Here is a 23,173-nt window from a genome sequence, read left to right as displayed (position 1 = left end):
AAACATTATTTCACCTCTGCCCCAATTCAACCATCATGTCATTTACAGCTCGGTAAAGTTCTCCGCCAAATTCAACACTTCTGATAACAAACCACTCTCCTGGCTATAGCTGTAAAGAAAATCTTCACATCCAACCACTCTATGCAAAGTACGAATGCAACTTATGACATTTGGCATCTGAAAGAGAACGTCTGCATACAATTGACAAAATATCTTCCAGGCAGGTCACAAAAACATTACAAACAAACAATAACAATGAAAAGCTAACATAACAATGAATCTAACAAACACAGCAAAGAACAGAGACAAACAACCTTCAAATCATCAAATCATCAAATATTTGTTCCATTTTGAAACTGCAAATTCTAAATCATGTGACAAGAAAATTACTGCAGTTTTCGTACCAAGTTCATAAACCAATCTAAGATATCACAAATTCTTAATCATGAGCAGAAAATTACTAGTCTCCATAAATACCAATCTAAGATATCCTCCTGTTTCAACTCTTTCAAATGTCAAATCAGTTGTGGTTCAGCAGCACCATGTCAATTTACAATATTTGTGATTTGACACATATCTTGAATTAACTTTATACAGAACAGCATGTATTCATATCATAATTGAAGTTTCTATATACATTAAAACAACTCTTAGTTGTCAATAGCTTCAGAGGACCTGATTGTAGGGACATTTTCATAGATGTGGACAAAAGTAATAATTAGGTGGCACAAATAATTATCAAATGCAACTGCATGCGGATACCTTTGTCGTCAGTCATCCTTTTGGCTTGAGGCAGATATGGAATCAAAAGTTAAAACATTTTAAATAAACAAGTTTGATTAACTGGATCCTTTAAAATACCAAGAAATATCTACTAGAACAAAAACACATCCAGATGACAGACTACATGCAATGGAAATTAATCATATAGTTTCCTCAAATTACAGCATAACAATGGACCTCCAAAGGCTCAGTATGAAAGGGAATGGTGGAGTTCCCCTGATGGTCAAGGAAATGTACATACCATATAGAGGAGCCACAGGTTAGGTGACACTGTTGAACAATATAAATGTAAATGGGAAAACAATGTCCCCTTGAGCTCTCTCGATGATCACATGCACCAAATTGATCCCTTGCTTGGCAATGACCTGAAAAACTCTTAAAGCCTCACAGATTCAATCGACATACCAGAAAATGGCCTTAATACAATAGTGCTAATTCCTACTCAATGGCTTAAGGAGATAACTATACCTAATCAAATAAATGACCTTAATACAATAGTGCTAGACATCTGCAAATGGCTGATCTTTCTGTCTAGACTTGATACAATCAAGAAATAATTCAGGCACATATTCAAAATTCATAGAGATACTAGCAATTATGGGAGGAACTATCACGCACATGTAACATAACAACCTAAAAAGAAGATTTTGCAAATTTGACAGAAACAAAAACTACAAAAAAGCATCCTGACAAACCATCATACACCGAAATATTCTAAATCAAGCGGAAGACAGACTTTCAAAAAGCAGAGTATAATTAAGTTCAGAATGCAAAGGAATCAAATAAGAGGTTTTGTGATATCTGACCAAACGCCAACTTCTAACATCACTCAAAGCAAAAATCTTCCTAAATGTACAAAAAAATGAGCTTATATGAGCATGCAAACAAATATCATACACCACGTCAATGCTTGGAAGCAAAGCTGCCACATAGTTTATCATTGCACAGTTATATTGAAGAGTTGGTGCTATCAAATGTCAACTAGACATACACACCATCACCATTATCAAAGGACCAACTGATAATTAATGGGTCTCAAGATATTCCTGAAACTTACCCCAAAAGGCTTCAGAATTACAGAGCAACATGCAATTTGACTTCCTGAATCCATCTCTGCATAAGAAACTCAAAAACTTTTTAACAGTACAGGCTGTCAAAAGTCAAACTATCTAATTAAAAAGGTTACAGCATTGTCAATAGTATTTAGGGGGGCACTGATGCCTGTGGATTACAAGTTCAAATAACAGTACTACCAGAATAAACTTACAACGTTAGAAATTGAATTATATCAGATATGAAAAGTGCAAGCTTCAAAAAATCTGAATTACGCCCAACTGCACTAAGGAAAGTGTGACTGCATCCCCAGGTTTCTTTTGTTTATATTTTTAATATTATCAAATGTGACATTGCTAATGCATTGCAATGCTAGAGAAACCTCAGAATTTATTCCCTGCCAAACCCCAGACCTGGAGTAGAGCTAATGACGAATCATGCACTAACCTACTACAATACAGAACAGGAAAACCGTGGTATTCAGCAGCTCACTGAAGGCGGTGCAGGTGTCTGCTCACAGTGCAGAGAATTGATTTCAAATTGCTGTGCAGTCTCTTGGCTGGTATGATTTATATTTGATTCATTTGGCACTTCTGTTTGCTTTGCAAGTTCCTCATGCTTAGAGTTTTCTATACCATCTTCCTTTGTGTCCAGTGGTTCGTCAGGCACCATAATTGGAGATACTTCTGTCACCACAATTGGTATCTCCTCAAGTTTAGTCTCTTCTTTCTTTTCCTCGGTCTTTTTCTCTCCTGACTGGTCATTTCTTACCTCTTCATCTAGATAAACTTCATTCTCCACCAATGGCACATCTTCAATTACGACCTCTTTTGTTTCCTCGGCTTTAGATTCATCAACTTTCACTTCAGCCTCTGCTTCTAGTTTCTGTTTTTGGTTTTCTAGCTCTTCTTCAGGCTTATTGTCTGGTTTGTCTTCCTTGCCATCCTCAGCTTTCTTATCATCTACTTCTTCTGCACTGTGAGCTTTTTCATTTATCAAATCCTCCACATCACCAGCATCTTTCATTTCCTCATCCTTATTGGCTTCAACTTCTGAAGGCTCTTCAGTCATTTTCTTTTTCTTTCCTTTCCTTTCATCTGAAGTGCCCTCTGACTTCCTAGACCGCTTTGGGGTCTTCTTAGTGTCACTTTCTGGAGTTTCGGCTGCCTTTGGCTTTTCACTTAATCTTGTAGATCTCCTAGGCGTGTCACCTATTATTTCAGGAGAAAACAGTCAGTATTGTGCTTCCCAATCAATAAAACTTACACAATACTCTTGGCAAATGAATTTCAGCTAAACTCAAATATTATGATAAAAAGAACCGTCAGTAAGGAATTAAGAAAATTTACACCTACCTGTGCCCCAATCAAACAAATTGGCAGTGGGACCTCCTGGATGGGACTTCAAATATTGTGTCAGTTGGCGCTTATTCTTGATCTCTTCACCTGTAGGTGCAGTGAAAACAATTCCCCACTTCTTTGGAAAAAACTGCATAAAAAAGACAACCAAACATCAATGTTATATAAAATCAGCATTATTTATTTACCACAGGTGACAGAAACATCAACCAAGATCCTCGAGCTTTAACAGAACAATAGCCTTTTTAACATCATGGCTCACATCATGATGGCATTATAGTGGGTAGCTTATTGACATCAGAATCATCTTATTGACCACATCATAGCACAGATTGTTTAGAGCACTAGCAAAAAAATACCTTTGCTAGTTGCAGCTCAGAATCTAATAACTACAGAACTTAGATTTTACTTAATCCAAAGTATATTCAACCAGCTCAACAAAGTAGCCCAAATAACAATTATCATCATTCAAATCAAAATCATTTGATGATATCAATATGGTGCTTGTAGATAATGCTTAATAAAACTTGAATCATGCTCTTCACAGAAACCAACAAAACTAATCGACAATTTATAGATGACGTCAACTACCAACTTACTAGAAAGCTAAGCATGCTCTCTCCAACCACAATTACTCAAACCACATCTAATATAACTAACGAACTACCAACACCTGACATCATTCACTACCACTAAAACATACCAAACTTCATCATACAAATATCGATGGACCTTTGCCATTCTTACTGGTAAATTTTATAGATATCAGGGATCAAAATAGCAATTAGTAGATGGATCTAGGCTAATCTTTTCCAGGTTCTAGATTAGAGAAATTACTATTTCATTTGCTCATAATCAATCAATGGCAACCCAGAAGAAATCCTTGCAATCACAAATGCTTGATAAAAACTTCAAAACAGAATTTCTACTTAATTCCTTGTGTGAACATCTATAACATGTCAATTAAATTCAATCAGGGTCAACTTTTGATGTCTTGAAATAACCAAATCCTCTCTATTTGTCAAACAATAACACCCTTCATCCCTTTCATGTAAACTTCCACAAATTCTCTCATCACCCTTCTCTTCACTCTGATCCTTAATTACCTTTCATGTAACCTTCCTCAAATTCCTTCCCATATTTCTTCACTCTGCTATCTTGAGAAAAGCTACACATAATCATGATGCTCATTCGCCAAAATCATGCAGTTAGGATGTTTTTAGTTGATGGCAAATACTATTAGCTTCTTAGCAAAGTAGCTTTTCAGTCGGTATAGAATGATTGGAAATTTTGTCTCACAGCTCACAAAACTAAATCACTTGTTTATTATTGCACTCACTAGTCTAGAATGATTAATACAGTCCTAAATGTGAATTGATTTGCAAAACAGAAATAAACATCCAACTGGACATCCACACAGCATTTGAAGTTAACCTTGAAAACATCCGAACAGTGGAAAATCCAGGCAGGTAGCAGCCAAATAGCTCATCTATTTGGATTGATTATAAATGGAAAACAAGAAACTGACAGTGACTGCAATGTTACTCTTTGTTCACTCTCAAACTTCCTCTGTTACATCTGAGTTTCCTTTATCCAATTATTTACAATTAAATTCTCTAACCTTTATAGCTGATCATTGTCCTTCTCGTGCCATAAGTTGTGTCATGGAAGCTTTCCTCAGCACTGGACACCTTCACATGTCATCCATAATACTCAAAAATCATGACTATTTTAAAATCATTACCTATGTCATGACCAAACAACCACTTTCCCTGTTCTAGCTAGTTGCATAATTGTCTGGACAGATATGACACTACCAAAAAGTTTTACAATTGCTGCCTATGGATAACTCGTAAATCCAACTGTGACAAGGTCACAAGCATTTTTACAATTTCATTTTTTCAGAAAATCTTCAATTATTGTTCTAGACAGCTTCCTGATTTCTTTGTGAGGCTTTTTGGGCCACAACAAAATCTAAATAAAACACTCAGCGATGAAACAATTACCACACTTCCCCCCTGGAACACCATCAAGCTTGCTTCATCCCTTGTCCTTCAATACCATGTGATAAGATTTATGGAGATTCTTGAACTCCCTTTCTTCAAATAGACCAAGCCATCTAGTAAGGGTAACACTGAACCTCCTCCTCCTTCATACTACTATAGACATTCGTAATTGACCATTGCGTGTAACCACATTAATGAGGTACATATACAATCTGATTGCAATCTCTACAACTGCCCCATACTATAATGAACTATCTTCTAGGATTGTCCTTGTTCACTGCTCTTCACAAAATGTTGGTCATGCCTCGCTTTTTCCTTCACCTGCAACCTTCCACTAGTTCTCTAAACTTGAGCTAGATTTAGAATATCCTCCACACAAATTTCTTTGCTTTTGCTACCTCTAAATCTAGTGCTTCTTATTCATCTTCTTGTCCTGGTGCAATCAAGCAGATAATTCAAACACAATTTGAACGGTGACTGGTCAAAGAATAGATTGCTCCAATATACAAATGTTGAATGTATGGTAAATGTTCATCCCATGCCTTTGTTTTTACCCTATTATGCTGTGCTCAAACATCCTGTTTGTAACCTCCATTGGATTTTCATTTGGGGAATGGAAAGCAGTACCTTCTTGGAGGTTGGTACCCATTGTTTCTTAGAAGCTAAATTAGAACCTGCCAACAAACATAAGTATAGATTTGGACAACCCATACAACACCCAACATTGGCAAAGAACAAAATCAGCTAAGCCTCTTGCTATGATAGTTGTTGTAAATGGATTTAAGCAATCACATCTTGTTAAATCTATCAACAAAAAAGAGAGAATCATTTCTGTGCTTGCTTCTTGGTAACCCAACCTGCCAATAAACCATGTACAGATTTGAACAACCCATACAACACCCAACGTTGGCAAAGAACAAATAAGTTGTCCCTTTTGCTATGATAGTCTTTTGCATTGATAATTTAGTAATGTGTGTCTTGCAAAATCTATCAACAAAAAAAAAAGAGAGAATCATTTCCATGCTCACTTCTTGGTAAATTTCAACAGAACCCAAAGAACTGCTTTCACATGGACTAGTAAGGCACTAAAGAGGCATGTACAATCCTTCCTTTTCTGACCTAGTGCAACAGAAATTACATCCCCTTATAAATCTTTGCAACTTCACTACAACGTTGGTAAAATGGCTGCCATCTTACCAACAGCAGAGTGACATTTTTGAGGTATGTCCCTCCCTCATGAGTAGAAACTTATATACTTTTGGCACACACGATTACCCATATTCTAGATGCATTCATCCTTGAGGTACAATTCCGTTTCATTCTTGAGAACTTCTTGTGCTTGTAACTGCTATGATTCGCCCAAAAATTTCAGTTGCATTCATATTCTTCTCCACACGCCTATTTTGTGAAGACCCATGTTGAGTCATCATGATGAGAGCTAATATGTGCTTAGTTATTGATGGCTAGGATAACATCATCAGGCTCCCATCCATACATCCAGTCACCAAATAGAATTGTTGCAAAATCCAATCCAATTAGTATTTCTACAAAAATTTCCTGTGTTTAAAAATGCTATAATCTCTAATAGTCAATATGCAAAAAGTTCATTTTCTGAACAAATAATGTCTCCATTATTTAAATAAGGCTGAAATAGAGCATATAACTCCCAATCCATACACAAGATACTTCCTCGCAGCTAAAGTAAAAGCCATTGAATGATAACAAACAAGTTTAGCCCTTGTTTGAAGATGGCACACATAGCATATTCACTAGCAATGTTTTCAACCTCATAAAATGCATGGTTGTTAGGTAGAAATGACACTAGGCAATGATTGCAGCAAATAAATGTTAGGTAAAACCAACACTTGACAACTGTAAGAGCAAAAGAATGTAAGGTAGAACTAACACCAGAGCATGGTTAATCTTCTACTTCAACAATCGTTTCTTACCCTATTTAAAGTTCTTAACCATGGCTGCAACCGACTCTAAGAAACCAACCATAGAAGATAGAGATAGAACAAATGTGCATATTGGACAACATCTATGAAAATCCTTTTCTCTAAGGCACTATGGTGTTGACAATTTCTGATAGTATGCACAGTCCACTCTCATCTCAAATCATCCAACTGTATGACCCAAATATACCAAGGTTATTTTGCAAACTTGTACTTCCTTATGTTCCACAAGAGTCTTAGTATTTATCCTTCAAAATACATGAAATTTATTTTCAGTGAATTTGGTGTTCCTCCGGTGTAGCAATAAAAAACATGTGATTACTTGTTTCAAAGAATATAGTTACTCATCCTCGATACCAACCTGATCTGGAGCATGCTATATACATCCTAATATACCAAGATTATTTTACAAACTTGTACTTATTCATGTTTATCAAGAGCTTTAGCATTTATCTTTCAAAATGTGCCAAAACAAAAAAATTTAAGTGGATTTGGTGTTCCACCCATGTAGAACTAAAAATCATGTGATTCCTTGACTCAAAGCATCATCCTTGATTCAAAATTGATTCGAAGCATGTTACATGCATCCTAATATTACTAAAATTATATTGCAAGCTTATTCTTCAATTTAGCATTTATCCTTCAAAATGTACCAAAACATCGAGTTAATTTGGTGTTCCTCCCATGCAGCACAAAAAATCAAGTGATTCCTCAATTCAAAGTATACAGTTACTCGCACTTAGTTCAAACCTGTTCCAAAGCACGTTACATACATCCTAATGAATAGGAAGGCAAACCATCTTAAAGCATTCCTACCAAAACTAATGATGCATCAAAATCTGACTGACACAGAGAGAGAAATTGATTAGAAGAAATAATATTATAATATCTTAATAATTTTCCATTAAATTAAGTCATTAATTTAATGCTTCAAAATCCAACACAGAGAGAGAGAGAGAGAGAGAGATCCTCAATTACAAAAATGTGACAAGTGCATCACACAAAGCAACAAGAAAAACTAACCCTTACTAGAGACCTCCTTGGGTTTTACAAGCAAACTTCCATGGATCTTCCTCTTCCACAAGTATTTGATGGTAAGCTGATATCAAGTTCAACTTGGAAAATATATCAAATGTTGCAACTTGTTCAACAAGCCATCTATCCATGAAAGAGAATAGCCACTCTTAATGGTGATCTTGTAGAAAGCCTAATACTCTAGAGTCTATACACATTTCTCAATAGCCATCCTTTCTTCACACAACTGACAATAGTCACCCACATGGTGAGGTGCTTCGGCTATTCACTCTTATAAAATTTCTGTAAAATCAATTATTTGGTAAAGAATATTACAAAAGTGAGTGCAAGAAATCTTCCTGAAAAGATGCAACCTATCTAAACCATTTGTTTGTGTGTCCGTATTATAAATTAAGGAACTCCCAGACCCATCGTCTCTCTTATCCTTCAGCAGAAGTAAATAGAACTGCTTGTTCTCTTGAATCAACTTGATAGCTTATTTAAAACCGACCATGGCAATTTTTGTTTTGCTTTGGTGGCTTTGGTGCACTTTCATGAAGTATTTTAACTCATCCTTGACCCCTTGTACTTGGTAGCTTTTCTCACAAATATAGCCATCCAAGAACCAAATCAAAATATGTAAGAGCAATCACATCAGCCTCTAGATCATTATATTGGGGGCTTGTATAAAACATAATTTTACATCCTTCCTGTAACTTGAATCACAATACCCTTTTCCCCCAGCCCAATGGATGTGGGTGGAGCTGGTCATGTCTTCAAACTCAGTTTCTAAAAGTTATTGACTGAGGTCTACACATTCACTTGCCTTTGTTTCTTCACTTGAGCTTTGAGCATTAATGGTCAGTTCACTGTTTTCCCAGTTTTACTTCTTCGTTTAAAACTATGGTCCTTGTGGCTATGCATCCAAGCCTTTCCTCTACGTCTGAGTTATCTTCAATTTCTACCTCCTCTTGGATGGTGGCCATTGACTTTTTGGAGTCTTTCTTGGCTTTCTGTTTCTGGTGCAATTGAGAACAATGGTTTTCAGTGTCCTTAAATTGAAAAGGGTATTCAAATATTGTTAACTTACCACTTTTCTAGGACTGCTTTCCCTCAGCCATCCTTTAGCTGGTTATTACTTCTCTTAGCTTGCAAGACTCTCCTTAACCTTTCTTATTTTATTTCTTCCTCCAGTACACCAAAGCAGACACTTCCTCTAGGTCATCTGGCTTTGGGCGGCCCTCCTTTAGCTGGTTATTACTTTCCCATTGCTTGGAAGACTCTCCTTAAAACTTTTCTTATTTTTTACCTCCCTCCAGTACACCAAAGAAGATGCTTCATCTGATCCCCTTTAGCTTTGGGATGATGACTCTTCTCCTACGATTTTTGTGCAGCCCAACAATACATTTGGTGAGGATAACCTACCTCCTCCAAGTCAATACCAAACAACATGGTTTTTCTTCAAAATTCAGTTGAGTAGTACTATAATTCGGTTGTGTCATCTCACACATTTTGCCCACTGCCATGACTATAATAAAACTACAATGTCTTTTGGTCAATTCTGTGTCAAATTGGATAGCTATTTCTACATAACAAATCTTCGAAACCCTCCCAACTACACACTTGTGTCTTCAGTTTCCTGACACAAGAAGCTCCCCATCATACAAGACCAGGACCACATCTTGGGGCAACCAAAGGAAATCCTGTCCAACTAATGATAAAAATATTTTTAAAAATCATTCATTCGCTTTAACCAAGAATCTAATTTTTGGGGGGCTTTTAACCAAACCATGCTTAATTGCTAAGGGTTAATCTTTGTTCCTTGTTAATTTTCCATGTGGCCGTGGCTCCCCAAGGCAGACACCAGATAATTTACATATTTTTTAGTTTTTCCATTCTCATTTCTTTGATCCAATCTCTGGATTTCCAAAGTCCAGAATTCTTTTCCAATATCTTAGATTAAAGAAGTAAATTCCAATCAATTAAGACCTTGTCACTGTCATATTGGATGCAAGTTTTCCCACAGTCTGTAACCTGCTAAATACCAAGATGATCTGTAATTTAGTCAAACAGCTTGGAGAAATTAAGAAACACTGAGTTTCCTTTATTTGCTCTTAATAAAAATATTAAAACACTGTCCCAGAAGGGAGTCGCATGTGCAGATTTTAAATAAGCATCCAACTGAAGATGCACTATGAGACTTTACCCTGGAAACATTTATACAAAGTTAAAATCAGCTGGCAACAGCCTCAGCTGGTAGCAGCCAAATAGTTCATCTACCTATACATATTAGATGGAAAACAAGTTTTATAGTGTAATCACAGTAGTCCAGTTGTTCTTGGTGCACTGTCAAGCTTTCTCTGTTACAACAAATCAGTACTTTGTCTAATTTCCTCCTTGTGCACATTAATAATTTCTCCAAAGTCTTACCCCTCTCCTAGAAACCTCCATGTATCTGAAACAACAGAAGTCATGACTGCTTGTTTCCCAGACTCAATCCCTCATCATGACATGCATCACTTTTAAGGTACTTAGATAGTCATCGAATAACAGAACCATAGAGATGGTTATACATTCAGCACAGCACTATAAGTATAGATTACCAGTTTTGTTAAACCAGCATTTCCACAATCACCACCGACGCATTACCAGTATTTTTTACTGTGACAGCACAAGTACTTGATTTTTTCACATTTATGGAAATTAAATCAACTCCTGCATCCTCATGGATCAGGAATCTATAGTAAGACTCTACCAAAATTCATTTCACAATTTGGAAGGAGCCAACTGAATAACAGTCTATCTCTCAACTCTAAACCTGAATCTAGATCACATTATTGTAAGGGGTATGCTTCTTTAGATTCATCGAATCAACAAGTAAATGAAACTAACATTTTATTCGCTCCTGCAAATCCTTTCTTACAATACTATCAATACATAAAACTCATTATGGTACTGGAAATGATAATTCAATCTTGGGGACTGCTCTTTACTTAAACGGAATAACAGGTATGTTCCCATTCCCAGAAGGTGACTAACAAAGGAGCCAAAATGTGAAACAATTGTCCAACATGTATTAACTTAATTCTTTTTATTCAACCAAAAGATGATGAATAGCAATCTTCAATTCCTTGCTTAACAATACCTTAATATTTCTCAATTAATATGTTGTTGAAGTGAAGTGTTTGGGCAATTTGTTCCACAAATATTTCTAGTGCTGGAGGACAGGAATGGCTGTGAAGGAGGGCATAGATATCTGCTGCACAGACTAGGGCTCTTGTCCTAGCCTCAATTATTTTATTTCTACTCTGTGTTGATTACATTTAGGGAGCACTGATAATTGCCTTGAGCCAGGGCTTCACTTGCAGGGTGGTAGGAAGTTGTGGTCTGTGATTTGTAGAGGGGTTTATGCTTCATTTTTGGGGATACTGTTAGGATTATTTAAACAGAAAATAACAGTTAAATGCAAATATACCCGATAACACAAAGGAATAAAGCACACACAAATGGAACACAGAAGACAAAGATTTAACGTAGTTCACCCAATATTGGACTACGTTCACCAACAGAAAATCCAATTTTATCATCCTCTAACTTCAATCTGTTACAATCTTCAATCTCCCTTACTGCTCAATACCACTGCAAGAAACTATATATTCTCTTTAGAAAACCCTAACCAATATTACATGACTTATGTCAGCTTAACAAGTTAACCCTAGACATACTTGAGTCCAATATTATTATCCAGTAACTTCAACCTATTACAATCTTCAATCTCACTTACCGCTCAATACTGTTGCAGGAAGCTGCATATTCTCTATAGAAAACCCTAACCCTAAGCCAATATTTCATGACTTATGTCAGCTTAACAAGTTAACCCTAAACACACTTCATGAGTCAACCTTGAGAAATGCTTGACGAATTAACAAATAAATAAAAAATCACACTGATGCCCTGAACCCCACACCATATGGAAAGTGTACAGTACTTGCTTAATCAGTCACCACATATCAACAAATAGGTGGTTTGATTTTTGCTATTAGGGTGGTGTAATCAGGTTTGTCTAGCTTACTGGTACCTGTGTGTGATCCTTCCTTGCATGCAAAGGCTATGGTCAATCTAAAACAATTTCAAATGACAATGCCTCTTCTTTGCATGGAATGCCCATAGTCAAGAAAATGAATGGTTCTTTGGAGAGAAGCCAAGATCCACCGCTACTTATGATTCAACTAGATATTACCACAGAGGATGTTAGTCACTTGAGCAATCATGCACTAATATGCAATTTTGTGGGGTGAGTCTATATGTTTTTAGAATCATGGGTGGAGCAAATATGGAACCTGAAAGGTTATAGGTAATAATGGCAGCCAACAATTACTTTTTGGTAGTTTTTTCGACCATGGCAAATAGGAAAAAGAATGTATTTTTAGAATTTGGTTGGTTTCTTTATATAACCCTACCATGTGGGTTTTAATTTTGCTAAGTTACCTTCAAGAGTCCTAGCCTAACAATGTCTCCCAAGGCTCCCATTAGAGTTTCAGTGGAATGACATTCTTCACATGATTGGCCTTTTGCTTGGGAAATCAATAGGTTTGTCACAATAAACATTGGATAAACATGTAACCTCTTATACTTGGATCTATGATGAGATTGATTTAAATTATCCTTTGCCAAATGCAATGGATATTTGTCTTGTGTTCTCTTCTTGGACTCCATAGCTTTATTAGATGTCCCTTTTTGGAGTTGAATATGCAACTAGAATAATCACTTACAAAGTACCCAAGATTGAACCATACAATTGATTCACCCTCTCCTTGTGCTCCTAAGGTTGATAAAGGAAAGCCCCTATGCTAGAAGGGATTGTGAATGAGGGTGATTTGTTCCTACAATGCCTCACAATAAGGGTGGAGAGCCAGAATGCCAAGAATTTCTTTCATCAAGCCTTTGTAATTTTCAGCACCCTATATTTTATTTCCAACGGCCTATATTTTTATTTCTTTCATCAAGCCTTTGTAATTTTGACTGTTTATGATGTTATTGTTTTCATCACACATTTGTCCTTACTGGTCTTTTAATCGTGACTGGCATATTAGCCAAGAACGTAACTTATGTCTCTGCCACCTTTCCTCATCTTGCTTGCAACTCCATCAAGCATGCATTTGAAACAAGTAAGCCATTCCTACATACGCAATTGCATTCATACCAGCAATAACACTCCATATCGGTGATTACAATACTACTTGGTATCTGAGATTTCATTTGCCATCTGCAAATTGCATTCATAGTACCATTGCTTCATAGCTGCGAATTCATATTAGAGATTGCATTTCAAAGTGTCATTGAGTATACCTACAAGTTGCATCCATAGAGTGGTTGTTTCTCATCTATGATTACCCCATATGCTTTCCTGCGTGTGATTGCAAGAGGTCTGATATTTTATAGTCAAGGAGTCGTGCCAAGCACTCCAAGATTCCACCAACGGTGAGGGTGATAAAATCTTTGATTTTCCAAATCCAGGTCGTGCATTCTTTCTGCATTTCTCCTTATTATATTTTGAAGGCTCTGAAATTCTGTTAAATCCGTAACTCTGATCACATACTGATCTGACTATGCAGATTGCACAGACCTTAGCATTCTTGAAATACCTTATGAATGCCTCAGATTTATATTGCACTTTCTAGTCATGATCGGCATCCCTTCTTGAAACGATTGTGTTAACCTTAAACTAGTTTTAGTTAAGTCCATTTAACATCTTCAATACCTTGATTGGGTGGCAATTATGAAAAAGCATTCTGGGCCGACCTAGATAGGATCATGTCCCTTCAAGGGACATGCCCTTTTGGTATGGTATTTATGTAGGGTGTGATTGTAGTTAAAAGACACACAAAGAATATCAAGTCTGCTCCCTTAAGCAACTCTGCCACAAATACTTGCTGTGATAAATATATATATTTCAGAAAGACAATTAATATTATAATCTCATTTCAAGGTCAAATAAAAAGGAACGTCAGAACAGCAAGCATAGAAGGTATTATTTCAGATCTGATTATTTAGAATTTGCAGAACTTTACAAATTCTAGTTCGAAAATCTGAAGGAATGTTGTTGATTTAAGATAGAGCTAGACAGACTAGGTTCAAATTGAATGTCTTGACATCATAAGTTTAATTGAATTAAGTGCATGCAAGAAGAGTTTGAGTTATCTCTTGTATACTATTATGGTTATTCCCTCTGAACTTAAAATAAATTGGAAGGATTTCCAACTCTATGCAATATTTATACAATGGCATCATTAATATGCCTTTGAGATAAGAGAAGGCACTCTCAGAGAGTTAAGAAAACTGTTATGAAAATACCATTAATCTCTTTTATAAAATGTATGCTATATGCCCAAGCTGGACAGAAATTTTTTACTGTTATGAACAAAGATTGTTCAAGGATATAGACAATCACACTAAGATTCATCAAGGATGACCAGCAAGGTCAAGATAAAGAGTGTGAGCTTATAACAAATGAACAGTCACTTATTCCTGCAAAATAAGAGGAAGAATTCAATAACAAATTAAACAGTTAATGAACATAAGCAATCCTAATAGACTAACTGGTGGTCCGAACTACAATCTTGTTTGTCAAGTCAAGCGGTGGGTGATCACGTACATAGTGCCCACGCAAATCCTTGGCCAAGGTAGGTTAGTGGCATGCTTGCTGCTGTGATCACTAGAGGTCAGGATAGCTTGCAGTCGGATAGATGGGTTAATGGGAAGGACTCCATGGCCTTGCTGGTTGTATAGATGACACTCTAACACCAGGATGCTCAGGTGGTGGGACTAGTGGTGTCCCATGCCTAATCTCACGCAGGGAGGGCCTTTCTCCATTGAGATTGTGTGGGGATACTTAGGGTCCGCAGTTGGGAGGTTAAGCCTCTGATAGTGCTTCTCCTTTCCACCAATGCTAGGGACTTATACAAGATAGGGTCAAGATCTGCATTCTTATGTCGTCACATTTATCACGTATTATTCTTTATGTTTTAAATCAAAATCAATTAATTGCTGCAAGTACTTCTCTTTATTTTTGGAAAATATTAAATGATCTTCCTTTCGTTCAAGTAATGGTTAGTTACGAATACTCTTTTCATTTGTTAGTTAAAGATAGTTCAATTAATTTGTTATCGTCGTTAACATTCTTTCATTTATGTAAAGTAGTTGTATCACTCTCTTCCTTTCATATGAAGATGGAAAGAAATGTAATTTTATATTAGTAAGTGTTATTTGTGATTAGGAATTTTAGCATATTACACATGCTCCTTGGTTCAACAACTATCCATCTATCTAGGAATGTCATTGTCTAGATATTCACATTAGGCCTTCAAGCCTACATACATGGAACTTCATCCCATGAATCATAGTCCTTTAACTGTTATGGTTTTTTGGTCACTAGAGAAACCATCTTGACATGGTCCATTTCCTAATAACCAACTATATGGTCAAATGCTCGACAGACAACTTAAAACAAAAATCCTCTAGTTGCTCCCTCTCTATGGAAGGATACCCTGCTCGCATAGTTCCAACCATGGAATATATATTTCTTCAAGAGACTTTAATCATCTGACATGATTCACAAGCAGCTGAAGATGCTCCCTGTTAATGGAAGAGTCCACTTGACTTTGCTCTATAATCTCAAATGCTACCATCACACATAAATGCCTCACCAACATTCCTAATCCACCATTCTTCTTTTCTTGCAAGAACATCTTTAAGGACCAAAGAAAAGAACAAGGCAACTCACTCTTAATAGTACATATAGGATTACAAATAGGATATTAACTAAAAAATATATGACAATAGTACTCAAGAGAAAATACTTATCTCACTAATATGTTCATCAACATCCTTCCCAATGCGGTCTTCTTTTTTCTTTCAAACAAGAAGTTAAGACCAATTCCTTGGGCTCTTTAATAGAGTAGTATGATGAAAGCTTTCCTTTAGTTTATATCTCTAGTATTACTTTGTTTCCCCTAGAATATTGTGCAGTGTTTCACATATCATTTGAGAAGACTAGGTCTTTAATTTAGCACCACTTAGCCCAGAGACATCACACAATCTCTCATTTCTCATATTTTTAAGTGGTTTTGTATGTCGAGCCTTCATTACTATCCTGATTATGAGGCTCGAGGAATGATTCTTTTATTGAAATGTATAGGATTTATAAGTACTGCTTCACTATCCTAGAAACTTCCTTAGCACTATCTCATGTTATGAAATAGATACATGATAGCTTTCAGCAGAAATTATTTCACTAATACTCCATTGTTGTAGAGTGATGACCAAAAAAAATGTTCATTGTGCAATATATTGCTCTACTTTTTGAAATAACAATTGTTTGGGGTATTCAGTCAAACAATATATGTCTATGTTTGCATCATTTATAGGAAAACAAATCCCTTTCCAAAATAATTTGACTGCCACCCATAGCCTATTCCACGACTTCCATTTCTGACATACGCATGAGGGGATCGCTTGGCAAAGGTTTTTTATTTTTATTTTAAATTTTTTATTTATTTATTTTCATCATACCATAGAAGCAAAAGGTGACGCCCTCCTTCATGATTGATCTGCAAATATCAATGGTTATTGTGTCTCCGCATCAATGGATTAGTCAAAACACAATGCGTATTCTTTATAAACAGCTTCAAAACTATGCAAACAAGGCTCTCAAGATACTCATTTGATTTTGGTCATAACATGATATGGTCTATGTTAACATGCCTGCGAATTGAAAGAAAGTCGATACTCCCTAAGAGTAAGTTCTTCGATTCAATCACCAATATTGTACGAGACAAATATGCCAATCCTTCTCGGTACATATGACATGAATCATAGCCATGATAGGCTTTCATACATAGATCTCCTTGAGAAAATGACCAAGAACAACTATTAAAGTAATTACAACTAGTGAGGACTGACTTGGTGTACTACAAAACCCCCACAGACATTTCTATGAATGTCCAAATCCATGGTTTGAAGATCACAAATAGATTTTTCTAATCTTGCCTTATTATAATTGTACTTCCATCCATTTTGGTGACCTTTGTAATAGCTTTGCACAACATCCTGAAGATGAGAAAATGACTAACAACAGCTATTAAAGTAATTACAACTGTTGAGGACTGATTTAGTGTACTACAGAGCTCCCAAAAACATTTCTATGAATGTCCAAATCCATGGTTTGAAGATCACAAATAGATATTCTAATCTTGCATTATTGTAATTGTACTTCCTTCCATTTTGGTGTACCTTTGTAATAGTTTTGCACAACATCCTGAAGAAAACCCTATTATCTTCTTTGTTTAGACACAATATCTATGCGTCATGGGGTCTCAATAGATGAAATGATAGAAAGAACAAAACTGATCAACCTCATTCATTGTTACTAGTGTGGCATCTTGCAAGCATAGAGATTCTTATGTATTTCATTGGCAGCCTAATTATTATCAGTCACAGCTTGTATAGAGACTCAATAATCGTGGCACCTACGCTGAACTTCATTTGGTTCCTGGAATCTATTTCCGTTGATATGTGTAATTTAATTCCTCTATATCAAGTACTATGCAAAACAGTCTATATGAACCATATATGCCTCCACACTAAGAAACAAAGTTCGTGGAGTTCAACTTCACAAACACTGACTTACAATCACTTGAAGGTCCTCGAATCTCTCTAAACAAATTTATTTCCTTGCAATTCTATTTTCATAAGCCTCTGTCATTATTTATATTTGGATTAATTCACATCCATCGCTGGTACACACGGGTGATTCACAGACATTATAACATAAAAAAGTGGCACCAATATTCATCCAAGGCAATATAGTTACAGATTTTGATCAGATATATCTAGCTTTTATCATGTTGCTGAAGGAAAAATCAAGACACTAAATTGGACCCCGCAATTATTGGCTCTTCTTACCATAGTTATTTCATCCAAGCTTTAATGTGATCAATAATACATAATCCACTGCTAATGCTTGACCATTACACTGATCTTTTGATCTTCAACCATATTATTATTTTCATCAACAACTGCCAGATTGATATTTATTCCTGTCATAGCTAATTATGTTAGAGTATAGTGCCTAATCACAGCATGCCATATTGTGATGCATATAATATTAGATATTCAAAGTCCTGCAGACCACCCAGAATGCATTCCAATCACCAGGAGGCAAGCCTTGATGAAACTTTATCTCTGCACTAGAGAATTACTTTCTCATGGTAGTTTGCTCTCTAGTATAAAAATCATTTGCCCCCTTCCTCCCTCACATGCCATATCACTGCATGGTGGTGTGTACCTCTTAGCCCTAAGTGCCAATAAGGGTGAGGATTTGAAGGCCCTATACAGACAAAGTCCATTACCCTGGAATCTCAACCAAACATGAATTTTAAATAAATAGACAGCACTATCTTATATTTGTAATTCAGGCACCTCAAACTTGAATATGATATTTAAATAATAAAATCTTCATGGTTGCAGGGCAGACATATCCATCTGTGACCATTCCCATCTTATATCCACAGGCCATACTCCTTTGTTTGTAATGTGGTATACCTCTGATATATCTAAGAGCTTGTACAATGTGAATTTTCGATCTGGTGTTGGTAGTCACCAATCAACTTGTGTGAGGTTTTACCTATGGTCAACAAATATGAAGTAGTAGAACCCCTATACTGTGGCTTTCTCAGAACGCGTAGCACATTCACAGGTACCTCCCATACCCTGAAGACTTGAATCTGATCCATCTGTGACTTCGCTTAGTAAAAAAACCTTCACCAGAAGCCCCACTGAAACTTCTAGGCAGGTAGGGAAACTGTCTCTGATACCATGTTAGAATTGAGAATTGCTGCAAATGTAATAACAATGCCTATTTATAATGTGTATTTCAAATGCAGCAATCTCTCTTGCATTTTATATTTGGGTATGAGGCTAGTAGAGACATGTCCCTTCATAGGACATGTCTATTCATTATGGTGAAATTAATATAATAATATTTTATATATACTAGTTTCTCCTAATAGTATTTTAAACATATACATATACATATATATACATACATTATATATATATATATATATATATATATATATATATATATATATATATATATATATATATATATATATATATATATATATATCTTCAATATTCTGGTCCCATGGGATTTATCCAACATAAGCTGCAAAACATCAACAATAACCAATCAGTCTTGAGGTATATTAAGAAATTTAAATACAACAAAGCAGGGAGCCATTGGGCAATTTAAAAGAAAATAGAATCATAGATTAAGGTAGTCAGTGAATTATTAGTTCTGATAAAGAAATCAGATTTTAAAGATGCATCTATCAATGCCCATTATCAGTACCAGCAAACAGATATGCTGTGAATTGCCCATGAAGTTAATAATGTATATTATATCTGAATTCTATCACAAGAAAGGTATCCAGATATGAACTCTATATATATTGATGTTGTTGGAATTTCTTATATAGTAATAATGTAATCAGAATCACTTATATTGTGCTATAAATGTATACATACACTCCAATAATGATCAGAACACAATACACACACACACACACACACACATATTTCAGTTGTAAATATACATTATGTGTGTATGTATATGCATATTTATATGTATATGTATATGATTCTTTGAGAATACAGTCTTTATAAGTCTATTATATAGATTATATGTCAATAAGAATGAAATCAGAATCATCTATATATAAAGTACATATATCTATCTCCAGAAGATCTAATATTTACATCTGTAACATATATACTCACTATCAATAGAATCATAATCATATAGGTCCATGTTCAGATTTATTTCTATTTTTGCCTGAGAAGAAAGGGGCTGTAATGTTTCCAGGGAGGGGCTTGTCTAAATCAAATCAATAGTATTACTCTCCAGATAGGGTAGGGGCCAGTGTCCTAGGAGCCTTGAGGACAAGTCCCAAGATAGGATACGGGCTGGACCTGTAAACTTTGAGGTAGCCTATTGTAATCGGTCTCTAAGCACCTTAGTTACATGCCTAATCTTCCTTCATTGAGTTGAAGCAGTAACAAGGTAAGTATGGCTTTCAATATACATACAGATAATCGAGTAAGATGAATGAACAATTCTCATTACTTGAGTGTCTCAAAACTGAATCATCAGATCATAATCCATTTACCTTAGGACATTAATACTAAATTTGAGTTAAAACTGTTAATGACTAAGCTTAAGCTTAACAAGGGACATTACATAGTTGGGTTAACAGTTCAGAACTATAAGATTGAAGAGGATTTGACAACTGCCCAGTCAAACTTTATACTATTTACTTCAGAGCCTCAAAAATTTAAGTTGTCACACATGACTTCAAGAACCTTCTCTTCAGAATTTTAAGCTTAGTGGTAGCGCAGAGGAAAACCTCCACATGGTAGCCAATGTAAACTCCTTTGTTAAAAGTTTGCAATTGTGAAATATAAGCTTAAAAGGTGGAATAGACAGTAATTAGGGAACTACTTAGTTTGCAATTGTGAAATATAAGCTTAAAAGGAATAGACAGTAACTAGGAAACTTCTTTTGGGATAAGTGTTTGCCCAATTGTTTGGATGCCATTAGTCGTCAGATTTGAGATCAAGGTCTAAATCAGGACAGCTGTAAAGAGGAGTTTGCAGCCATATAAGTTTGCAATTGTGAAATATAAGCTTAAAAGGTGGAATAGACAGTAATTAGGGAACTACTTAGTTTGCAATTGTGAAATACAAGCTTAAAAGGAATAGACAGTAACTAGGAAACTTCTTTTGGGATAAGTGTTTGCCCAATTGTTTGGATGCCATTAGTCGTCAGATTTGAGATCAAGGTCTAAATCAGGACAGCTGTAAAGAGGAGTTTGCAGCCATGAAGGAACTGGAAGAATAAGAGCTCCTAGAGGAATTTTTCAGGAAGCAAAAGTTACAAATCGATTGGCTTGAAGAAGGTGATATACAATAATATTGTAATGGAATTCAGGCAGCTATTGCTAATAATAGTAAGCAACCCTTTAGTTATTTAAAACTTTTGAATTTGAGAAGTACCCAATTTCAGTTATATTGTAACAGAGATTTGAACATCATTCATTTCAGAATCTTCTAAGGTTTAACGGGTTAAGATGAACCACCATCTCATCAATTTAAAAAGATATATTTTAAGTTGTATTTTTTCTACAATTTTGTTAAAGATAGAAGAAATGAGAATTCAATTACCTCTCTAATGGGCTCCTCATGAGTCCAGCGAGTTTTCAGAGTTGTTGAGCTGTATTAAGGCAAACGGGTCATAACAACCCGTTGCCATGGCTCCACAAGTTATGGCTCATAACTCACATGACTCACCAAGCCCGAGCTCCATGACTCACGTCGGCATTAGCTAATTTCAGCCAGTGAAAAAAAGAAAAAAAGATTATTTCCCATCTTGTTTTTTCACTTATGCTCAGATTTCACCTTAAAAGTCATTCTATTTGCTAGTTGTGAGAAGAAGAGAGGCAGAGAGAGAGAGAGAGAGAGAGAGAGAAGAAGAGGCCATAGATTTGCAGCCAGCAAGGAAGAAGAGCATCAAGAAGTCCACAAATCATATTGGGAACGCCATAGGTTTGCATTGTGGTACCTCACAGGCAGAGTCTATGGCTACTCAGTCATCATTTGTAGGAGGCAAACAGACTACTCTGAGGCTAAAGCTGAGCTAGAACCTGAGCCATAGACTTGTTTTTGTTTACACGTATGTTTGAGAACATTGATGTCATGGATTTTGTGGATTTTGTGGATTTTGTATACATTTGACAATATTTATAATTCTATATATCTATGTTTTCTATTTCCTTCAGCTACAATATATGTTTGTACTTATGTGATGGATGTATGTTTATGTATGTGATCAAAATGGCCTCTATTTGAGGATTTTATAGTGTCTTCAGCTTTATTCAATAATGGGTGCATGAAACAAATTTTAAACTGTTAAAAATCTCTAAATTTCAAGGGTTTCTCTACTTTGCTGAGTCATTGCCGAGTCACAACCTTGACGAGTCCAAGTCTGGGAACAATGCTATAAAGTCCTTTGAGGGAACACAGCTTGCTTTATTCAGTGTTATCTCCAAGTAGGTTTCTCAATCTTATGCAGCTCTATTTACTAGGGGCTCTCCTACAAAAACAAAACTGTTCTAAACTATATCACCTCTCTTGTTTTCGAACAAAATGAATGAACCTCTTATTCAACCTATCTCTGTGTCACACTCCAGTCTGATACCCCCTTGCCCATGCTATTAAGACAGAAAGGTGTCTTAAAATCAAGTGATCCTATCTATTTCAGTGATCAATAAGCTATAGACTATGCAGCAGTTTATTAACTGATACATAATAGCAATAATGAATGAAGGATAGTAAGTGATCAATGAGCTATAGACTATGCACCAGTTTATTTACTGATACATAATATCAATAATGAATGAGAGATAGTAATATATTAACAGCAGCAGTTCTATTATTAGGGCAACTAAGATAAAATATATTACGCAGTAATTAAGTGATACCAGCAATTAAATATTCAAAAGCCCCTAAGCAGCAATAAAGAAATAAACAAGGCAGCACTAGGAAATCGATTTTTGTAGGAGGCATTATTAAAGGTTTTGATCATTATCAAAGGTCAGCCACTTTCAAAGGCTGTCTGTCTGTCTTGATAGAGACATAAAGATATAAGATATTAGGTCATGATGGGAAAAGTCGGAAAATAAGGATAGCCGCCTGGAGCAGTAACAAAAAGGGCACTGGATGAAGAAACAATCATTTCCACAGAACATTAAGCTTCCAAAAGAAAAAAACGTTATCATCAAATAAAGGCAATTACAGCATTCAACGCAAAACACCTTGACATACAAGCAACCATTTCCTAAAACACATAGAGCATCAAGAATGATCAACAGCATCACTCAATTTC

General features: G+C 35.8%; 1 protein-coding gene across 1 annotated transcript in view; it reads right to left on the bottom strand.

The window, feature by feature from the left end:
- Nucleotides 1-1,934: 1,934 nt before the first annotated feature.
- Nucleotides 1,935-23,173, bottom strand: part of LOC149552885 (uncharacterized) — a 33,917-nt gene continuing 12,678 nt past the window's right edge. Inside the window, exons 2-3 of the mRNA XM_089788425.1 lie at nt 3,192-3,324; nt 1,935-3,047 (exon numbers count right to left, since the gene is read on the bottom strand). Of these exons, the coding sequence (XP_089644551.1) occupies nt 2,317-3,047; nt 3,192-3,324 (864 nt within the window). The 3' untranslated portion in view covers nt 1,935-2,316. The remainder of the gene's footprint in view (nt 3,048-3,191; nt 3,325-23,173) is intronic.

This window comes from Cupressus sempervirens, chromosome 6 (assembly GCF_028749045.1).
Source record: "Cupressus sempervirens isolate cs-2001-9-10 chromosome 6, ASM2874904v1, whole genome shotgun sequence".
Classification (NCBI taxonomy): domain Eukaryota; kingdom Viridiplantae; phylum Streptophyta; class Pinopsida; order Cupressales; family Cupressaceae; genus Cupressus; species Cupressus sempervirens.
This window is presented reverse-complemented; position numbering and strand designations above follow the sequence as displayed.